At 36.6% G+C, this 8950-nt stretch overlaps 1 protein-coding gene across 3 annotated transcripts; it reads left to right on the forward strand.

Annotated features, from left to right (window-relative positions):
- Nucleotides 1–653: 653 nt before the first annotated feature.
- LOC108985635 (DNA repair protein recA homolog 3, mitochondrial-like) lies at nt 654–7173 on the forward strand. 3 transcript variants are annotated; one of them, XM_018958002.2, is made up of 8 exons: nt 654–940; nt 1446–1503; nt 1867–2084; nt 2799–2886; nt 3545–3726; nt 4324–4470; nt 5527–5661; nt 6400–7173. In XM_018958002.2, the coding sequence occupies exons 1-8, from the start codon at nt 884–886 to the stop codon at nt 6784–6786; spliced, it is 1272 nt and encodes a 423-aa protein (XP_018813547.1). In that variant the 5' UTR covers nt 654–883; the 3' UTR covers nt 6787–7173. The 3 variants fall into 3 exon arrangements, with proteins under 3 accessions (XP_018813547.1, XP_018813548.1, XP_018813549.1); XM_018958003.2 differs by having other exon boundaries at nt 655–940; nt 3545–3717; XM_018958004.2 differs by lacking the exon at nt 654–940 and having other exon boundaries at nt 1499–1566.
- The last annotated feature ends 1777 nt before the right edge of the window (nt 7174–8950 follow it).

Raw genomic sequence — 8950 nt, forward strand, 5'->3', positions numbered from 1 at the left:
TACGATAATGCGATCCATTATCGCCTTATCTTTTTATCTTGACAGAGGAGATTTTGTCTCAGATGCTTCATCGAGAATTTTTATTGGGGAGGATAAAACTGTTTCAGCTGATGGGGGCAGAACTATTACACACCTTTTGTATGCCGATGACCTGTTATTATTTGTGAATGGTTTATTTTATTAAGGGAATTTTGAAAAGTTGTAATGATTAGATGAAACGACATGAGTTTAGGAGAGTTGTGAAAACAAACAAAGCTTAACTAGCAGTCCTTAACGAGCATTAGCCGAATCAAATCGAATCAAATCGAGTATATATCATTTACTAATAGAGCAAATTCCTGAAAATAAAGCTCCCTCGTGAAAAATTAAGGACTAAAATACTAACTTCCAGTTATAGAAAAAAACTTCGTTTGTTTTCAGGAACATCTCATCTCATTTCATCTCATCTAACATCATGATTATAATTTTCTAAATTCTCACACAAAATAAAATAAATAATTTAATTTTTTTAAATTTTAAAATAAAAATAATATTAAAAATATATTTTAATAATATTTTATTTAATTTTTTAATTTTAATTTCAACTTATCTCGAAAAATAAACGAGCTCTAAATTCCAGAAATGGAACCCTAATAATAGCGAAAATCGAAAATCGAAAATTCCATCATTCGGTAAAGAGGTGCCCCAAACAGGAAGAGTCTTCACTACCTGCAACATCACCTCCAGTAGAAGAGTTCAAAAGGGAGGGTAATTAAACCCCTAACCCTAAGAACAAACTCTCTCTATCGGAGAAGTACTTATGTCACAGTTAAGCTCTCGTTCAATTTAGCCTCTTCGATTTCAATTCCGAAGAAGTTAATTGTTTTGGGTGTCCGAACAGTCTATGGCGAGGCTTCTTCGGAACGCTTCCTTCTTCAGACGCTATCTACATATTCCGGAGGTCACTCTCTTCACCCATTTGTCTACCATTTTTTAGAGCCTTTTTTCATTCGATGTTTCTTCAGGGACTCTGTTTCTTACACTCTATTTGATCACCGAGCAAGTGCGCGCACTTTTAAGAAATGAAAGTTTGGAGAGATTAGAATCTAAGGTTTAGGACCATTGAAGATAATGGTCCTCATGCAAAGGAGCCTATTGCAACTGTTTGACCCAATGGAGTTCCGTAGCTTGTTTCTAAGAGGCAAAAGAAAAAATGTAACATGTTCAGTTTTAAACTTTTCCGGACATTTTTTCTGGGCAACAAAATGGGAATTTTCATATGAGCATTTCATTTTTTTTCCCCGTGTTTTTGGTCATTGAAAAAAATATATGCTTTTATTGGGCTATGTGTTTAAGGTTTTGATAGAACTGTTTCCTCTCTTTATTTGCCTCTTTTACAGTTTCCAGGTTTGGCGCATTTGAAACTTATTTAAGTTGATTTATTTATCGGATTTGCTTATCTGCAGGGCTTTAGAAGAGGCATATTGGGGACATCTTCTCAGTTTTGCGAATTTTCTACAAGAGGTGCTGAAATTATCTGGCTGTTGACAGAACCATAGTTTGGGAATTCTTAAATTGGTGATTTAGGTCATTGTTGAATTTTATTTTAGTACCTTAGGCATGTCATAAGAGATAAAAGAAAATTGGCATGCTTGGAGAGTTCTGGCTTTTATTTACTCTGCTGTATACTGATGAATGGTGTGGTATGATGTGGGATGCAATTGATTTTGGTGGTACGGTTACATATAATGTGAATCAAAAAATTCAATACCGATTGTTTTTTCAAAATCTGGGAGGAGTTAGTTCCCTAGAACTCAGCCATCTCCCATTTTGTTTCATGCATTAATCAGTGGATCGTTGACAATATCAATTTCTATCTCCCTGAAGGTCGAAGGAAGTCTAAGTCAGATGGAAGTGATTCCAGTGAAGATAATATGTCTAAGAAAGATTTGGCACTACAACAAGCCCTAGACCAGATTACATCCTCATTTGGAAAGGAGGCTATCATGTGGCTTGGTTCCTCTGTCCCTTTGAGGCAGGTCCCAGTGGTATCCACAGGTTCTTTTGCTATGGATATAGCACTGGGAATTGGTGGACTTCCAAAGGTATCTTCTCTGTTCCATGAAAGTTTATTGAGCTCGGCATTTTCCAGTTTAATAAAAATCTTCTTTCATGAAATGTAAACAATTTGTTTTGGTAATTAAGAAATGGTTTCGTAATTTTGATGTTTATTTTCCCTTTGTTGTTTTCAGCCCCTTTCCCTTGTAGCAACAGTATGCTATTTATTGTTCTTATACTATGATCTTTACAATTTTTAGCCCGTTGGGATCATTATATACCACTAAGAACTTCTCCCTCCTAGGAAATATGGAATCTCATTCACTGCCCTCTCATACTAAATACGGGGTATTAAATTGACTTGAGTCGTGCTACCTACAGACAATGAAAAGGTGATGAATGGGATCCTGCAGTGCTTTAGGAGGGAGAAGTTCTTGCAGTTTACAATGATTCCAAGGGGATCTAGTTGTAATATTGACTAGTCTTTTAGAATATTTAGCTCAGATGTGACTTAAGCATTTGTTTGGTTGTTACATTAATCCTCTAATATTATTTCATTTTCCTTGCAGTTACCTTATGTAGAGATCTCTTTTCTTCTTCCAAATATTATATTGCATGTTCCATTCTCTCTCTTTCTTAGACATACACACATTCACAATGCGTGCATATGTGTGATATAAGAACATACAGAACAAACTTTTTATTTTATCTGTCTGATATGTTTTACTTACTTACAATACACCTTTATTGGATATCTGCAGGGACGTGTTGTGGAGATATATGGTCCAGAGGCTTCTGGGAAAACTACTCTTGCTCTACATGTAATTGCTGAAGCACAAAAGCAAGGAGGTTTTTGTTATATGCTTCTATAGTCACTTTTTTAACTGCATCGCTAATAATAAGTGGGAAAAATTGTGGCTTTTAGAGATTGTTTACTATATGCAATTACAGTAGTTTTAAGTAATTTCTTGTCTAATTTTGTCAGTGTGGGTGGTTGGGCTTCATGTCAAAACATGATAATTCTGTATGAGGGACATTTTTCCCTAAATCTCCTTCTTTGTAGATGGTTTCTCTGTGTATTCAAGTTAAATTATCACTTTGGTGGATAATAAGTGAAACAGCTATTTTGGTGGTACAATTTTATTCAATGTCCATTTGATGCCATCTGTCCTGGCCTCCACCTTCTGCCCCCAATTTTAGCTTTTTGCTAATTGTATAGTCAAGTTTTTTTATATTTATTAGATTGTTATGTTATAGGAGGCTTAGCTTCTCCTATTGAATAGTCAATTAGATGCATATGGAGATACTCATTTTTTTCGTATAATAAAAAAATGAAGATTTTTTTTAGTAAGTCATGAATCTTGTGTCACATTAGACTGGTTTTTCAATTTTGACCATGTGTAGATATAATGACTGCTGAGCTTTTAATGATTGTTCCTATTTAAAAGAATTATTCTATAGCTTCTTTCAAGGAAAATGAAGTTTGTTTCATGCCATTTCTATGTAGGTTACTGTGTGTTTGTTGATGCTGAGCATGCTCTTGACCCAGCTCTGGCCCAGGCTATTGGAGTAAAAACTGACAAGTTACTTCTCTCACAACCAGATTGTGGTGAACAAGCTCTCAGTCTTGTGGACACCCTAATTCGAAGCGGTTCTGTTGATGTTGTTGTCGTTGACAGTGTAAGTAAGGTGCTCAGTTCAAGCTCACTTTGCTTGGCATGAGATCATTCTTTTTTTTTTTATTGGCACCGGGTGTCCAAGAACAGCGTCCCGACTAATTCCCGGGGTGCACAGGCCCTCTGCAAGGAGTTTTCCTCAAGTGCAGCTTTGATAATTCAAGAGGAAAATCCCCTAGTCCAATGGCCCCTAAAGATTGTTTGCACCTAAGGGTTTTTGAACCTTAGACCTGAGGGGAGCATGTCCTCAAGTCCAAGGCCTTTACCACTTGAGCCAACACCTAGGGGTTACTTGGCATGAGATCATTATTGGGAGCTGTGGGAGTGTGCTTGTTACTATCTTACGTAATCTTTTGTGATATCATTTTTCTTCTCATCTCTAATTGCTTTATCTGAAACACCTTATCGGCTCATTAGGCTTTTCTTGCAAGATTTCTTTCTACTTGAATTGCATGGCAACATATATGTCATAAACACACGTGATGGTTACTGATTTGAATTAGTTTTTTCATTTCTAAGTCAGTATGCACTATTTTATTTCTACCTATATAAAAAGGTATCCACTGTTTTATTTCTGCTATGACAATAATAGATGTATTTATGATAACAGGTTGCAGCACTTGTGCCTAAAGGTGAACTCGATGGTGAGATGGGTGATGCTCACATGGCAATGCAGGCTAGATTGATGAGCCAGGCACTTCGCAAGTTGAGTCACTCTTTGTCACTATCACAGACTATATTGATATTTGTAAACCAGGTATCATTTTTTATTATACTCTAGCATGATGCTCATTTTTTATTTTTTATAAACCGTGGGTAGCCCAAGTGGTAAGGGCGAACTTGTGTGCATGAGCCCCATCTCACAGGTTCGATTCCCCCCGGGATCAAACTGAGATTTAAGTGGGAAGTCATGGCGGTGGGTTGCTGTGCTAGTCTCCCCAGGGGTTTAGGTTCTGTGGGCACTCCCTAAGGGCTGTGCCGTGGGTGGTTCCCCCATCATAAAAAAAAATATATATATATATTATACTCCAGCACCCAGTTGTATAATTTTGATGAAGCGAGTTTGAGATAAGAGGCATTGGGTTAGTTGTGCTTGGGCTCATGATGGTATGAGGTGTCACAAATGGGCTTAGCTGGGACAGCCTTGGACCTGGTCAGCTCGGGCGAATATTGAGTACTTTTTTCTTGGACACCCGGTGCGAATAAAAAACAAATATATATATATGTATATTTTACATTTTGGGTTTCATTTCAAATATGATATGCGAGAAGAAACTAAAATGCTTTCGACAGGGGTGGAACTTGGGAGTTTAATATGGGGAGCAAACTATAAAATAAATTTTGAGTGGGGCAAAGTTAGTTTCTATAGGTTTTTTTTTTTATAAACCTCAAAAAATTATTATTATTTTTTATAAATTTCTGGATTTTCTTTTTTGTTTTTGACCCAGTTCTGCCCCTGGGCATTCCCAACCTAAATTTGTTCTTCTCTATTATCTTCGACCATTTCATTCATTTAAGGGGCAGGTTTTGGAATTTATGTAAATCCTATGAAAAAAATTCTTAGAAAAGGAAAAAAATTTTGACTTATATGAGATTGTTAATGGCTGGTGTGTTGTAAATCAAATTGAACTAAAGGATATAATAAGCTACTTTTGGTTTTTTCAATGATGGGCTATTGCCATCTTGAGAAGTAAACTATAGTACGTGTGATGTGTCCTCATAAAAGAGGTTTGATTTTCCTGATATCTTTTTGAAAGATCATTATGCATGTTTTATGATGAGACCTACCTAATGTGAATACATGCATCTCCAGGTAAGATCGAAGCTTTCTACTTTTGGAGGATTTGGGGGGCCCACAGAAGTTACCTGTGGTGGTAATGCCTTGAAGTTCTATGCTTCAGTGCGCATTAATATTAGGAGAATAGGACTTGTCAAGAAGGGTGAAGAGGTATGATATTTAATCTATTCTCAATTATGAATTTGAAATTATGTTATGACCTGTAATTTGGATTCTATTTGCATGTGTAGTAGTATAATTTCACCAGTTTGTCTCCCTTGAGACTTGCTTGGCTCAAGATGGACTAAACTAACTTGCCGATCTTATAGCTTCTGGTTTGAATCATGTATACTTGAGCTTGGTAACAGGTTCTTGGTGTCGTTTTGCGGCATAATAGCCACCACAAGATGTAGACTTAAGCAATCACAGCAATGTAGCAAAAGTCTCAAACTGAAGCAATCAAAAGGGTATTGATTGTGTGGTGTTGCTAATCACTCTATGGATAGTTTGGTGAAATTGAATGCTGAGTCCCTAAAATATTCTTGGGACTTGGAATTCTGTTTTCTTCACTCTCACAGTTTCAGCCTTCAGGCACTCAACTGAGATGGCTCAAGATTGGCTAGCCGCTAGTACAAACATTTTATTATTGCTGAGAATGAATGCTAAAAGATCTGATGCAGCTTTGTTTAACTCCTGTGCAGTACCATACATCGTGTCATAATGTTCTTACTATTATTTAAAGGTTCTTGATTTAAATATATCTTGATCTTTTCCTTTGCAAGTCTCATTCTCAAAACATGGGGAAAGCCAGAAGTAATTCGAATTAGTCCTTGTTTGAAATGGGTTTATTTTGGTACAATTTTCTTCCAATTAAGGCATCCCTATCATGTTTTTTTTTTTTTTTTTCAGACTGTAGGAAGCCAAGTTCTTGTGAAGATTGTGAAGAACAAGCTTGCCCCTCCATTTAAAACAGCCCAATTTGAGCTAGAGTTCGGCAGGGGTATATGTCAGGAAGCAGAGATTATAGACTTAGGAGTGAAACACAAAATTATCTCAAAGGCTGCCTCATATTACAATTTTAATGGCCAGAATTTCCATGGGAAGGACTTGTTTAAGAAGTTTCTGTCTGAGAATGAAAGTGTAAGGGAAGAACTTACTGCAATGCTCAAGGAGAAGCTACATTATGCCAAAACAGAAGAGGAACAAAAAACACAGGCTACAAATGGAGATCTTACAGAAGAAATTGTTTCACCTGATTCTACTGATGAGGAAGCAGTCACTGCTCTTGAAGCCTAAGTGTAAATTTGACCTTGAACCACGGCTGGGGGGTTTTTCTCCTTACCCCCAGGTGGGCTTCGTCGATCCCTGTGGTCAGCCATTGCCTTATCCCGTCAATGGGTGGTATGCTTTTTTTTTTGTGGGACACTGCTTGGTTTTACCATTGGGAAGGCACAAGTTCGGAATCACATGCTACTCTTTCTTATAGTCATGTGCTAAGGTTTTCAAATTGTGTTGTAAATTAAATGTGTTTGTAATGCAATATAATTTGGGTCATGTGTACAATGAAAGATTTTTTGGTTCAGAAGCAGCAACTTGTAAGTAGGGCCATTGTCCAAGTAGGGTAGTGTCAATACATTCTTAGCAGTGGCTTGTATCAGATAGGCTGTTCGTGCTTAGTGTGTACATTGAAAAAGACCATAATACGTAGCCAAAAAAAAAAAAAAAAAAGCAATGCCTCGAATCATCATTATTTTTTTTAACCCCTAGTGAATGATCATTTGACATCAAAATGTCAATAGCCTGATTTGGTACTTAAAATTGATTAAATCACAACCAAAAAAAGAACACGTCTGATCGAGTGGGTTAAGGCTGCTGCAGTTCTGGTTATGAAGCTTTTAAATATGCTCCCCTGAAGAACTATATAGTTTTGATAAGATACTTGAGGGAGGAAGGAGATACTAAAGACTGCAGATTTGAATACTTTGCATGTGGAAGATTAATAACATGAATACAGATAAGGTATGTGGATTATTCATGTGCACGAGATAATTGATCCCAAAAATACTAACAGCGGCACCTTTGTCATGATTACTAGACTCTATGTACATGTCCATGTTCACCTCCCCTCAAATATGATCAAACAATCTGGTGATCAAAACATAGAGGGCAGTTGAACATTGGGGTTGGATCATCCACATGAGTGGTGTTTCGGGGCGTCGTTTGATCCGGTTTGCCGAGATTCATTTTTGTGGACTACCCTTTTGGTTGTAAGGGTTCTTGCTTTGGCCGAGAAAATTGGCAGGCTGTTGTTGTGTGAAGCAGCAGCTGTGGTTATGAAAAAATACTTCATGTTCCCTAGTCTTGTACCTATTTACAACTCATGAAGAAACTGAAAAGTATAGACACTAGACGGAACATGAATACAACTTGAATTCCTCCTGTTTGTTCAGTTGTGTGTACTTTACCTGCTTGCAGTTGCAGATTTCATTTGCTGTGGATCTGACTTTCGAGCAATGGCATATACAATGAGCAATGGATCAAGATAGGGTTTGGCAGAATGAGGAACCTCGGATTAAAGAAGCATTGGGTCTTGTCCCCCTTACTCGTTTATTTTATTTGTTTTTCTTTCTACACCGCATATAATATCTTTTGTAATGGAGTTTTCGTTCCACGCACCTCTTTTATTTTTTTTAATGATGGTGAGAAGAAGTAGCTAGCTAGGACGATGGGGAAATCTATCTTCATTTGAAGAATCAAATGTCAATTTCTAGAAGTGGGATAAAAGAAAATGTCAGTTTCTAGAAGTGTAGTACTACGTACTCCATGCATGCATGCACCAAGAAAAAAGAGCGAATGTCATTGAATAGGCTAATTAAGATCATATACTAGTTTAGTTCATTGTTCTGAGATTCTTCTTCCTGCATGGGGTCCTATATCTGACTTCTTCCCTAATTATCAGAAATAATCTGGACACCAATTAGAAATTAGAATGTTTGGTATATATAATGTGGCTGAGGGTTATGATATTTTTCTTATACCAACTCTCTACCGACACTTTGAATCTTGATAGTCTAACTGTAGCTAGCTAGCTAGCTAGGGCTTGATCTATTGGGCCCCTCGTCTAGCTGATAATTGCTGTTAACAGAACCATTTTCTTTCATATATACTTCCTTTCTTTCCTTTATATTAATTATAATGTATTATGAATAAGAATTAAAAAAAAAAAAAAAACTAGCATTGGGTCATCACATGAGGATGTTTTGGTCACTATAAAAAAATGAGAATTTATAATGATTAGTTATTTGCAACCAAAAAAATTATTTGTGATGAGAATAATTAACTCAATTTGACTAGAATTAATAGTCATTTTCGTAAAAAATAACACTAGAAGTAAATAAATAGTTTTCTTGCTGTGAGTGCTCCATTTCATCCGGTTTCCTCAGATTCATTTTTATGGACT

The sequence above is a fragment of the Juglans regia genome, chromosome 10 (assembly GCF_001411555.2).
Source record: "Juglans regia cultivar Chandler chromosome 10, Walnut 2.0, whole genome shotgun sequence".
NCBI classification, from domain to species: domain Eukaryota; kingdom Viridiplantae; phylum Streptophyta; class Magnoliopsida; order Fagales; family Juglandaceae; genus Juglans; species Juglans regia.

What these genes read in the sequence shown, in the direction of transcription:
- LOC108985635 (XM_018958002.2), top strand. Translation starts at nt 884, where the DNA reads ATGGCGAGGCTTCTTCGGAACGCTTCCTTCTTCAGACGCTATCTACAT. An exon ending in TTGCGAATTTTCTACAAGAG is followed by an intron (nt 1,504 to 1,866) that starts GTGCTGAAATTA and finishes ATCTCCCTGAAG; the next exon opens with GTCGAAGGAAGTCTAAGTCA. An exon ending in TATTGATATTTGTAAACCAG is followed by an intron (nt 4,471 to 5,526) that starts GTATCATTTTTT and finishes ATGCATCTCCAG; the next exon opens with GTAAGATCGAAGCTTTCTAC.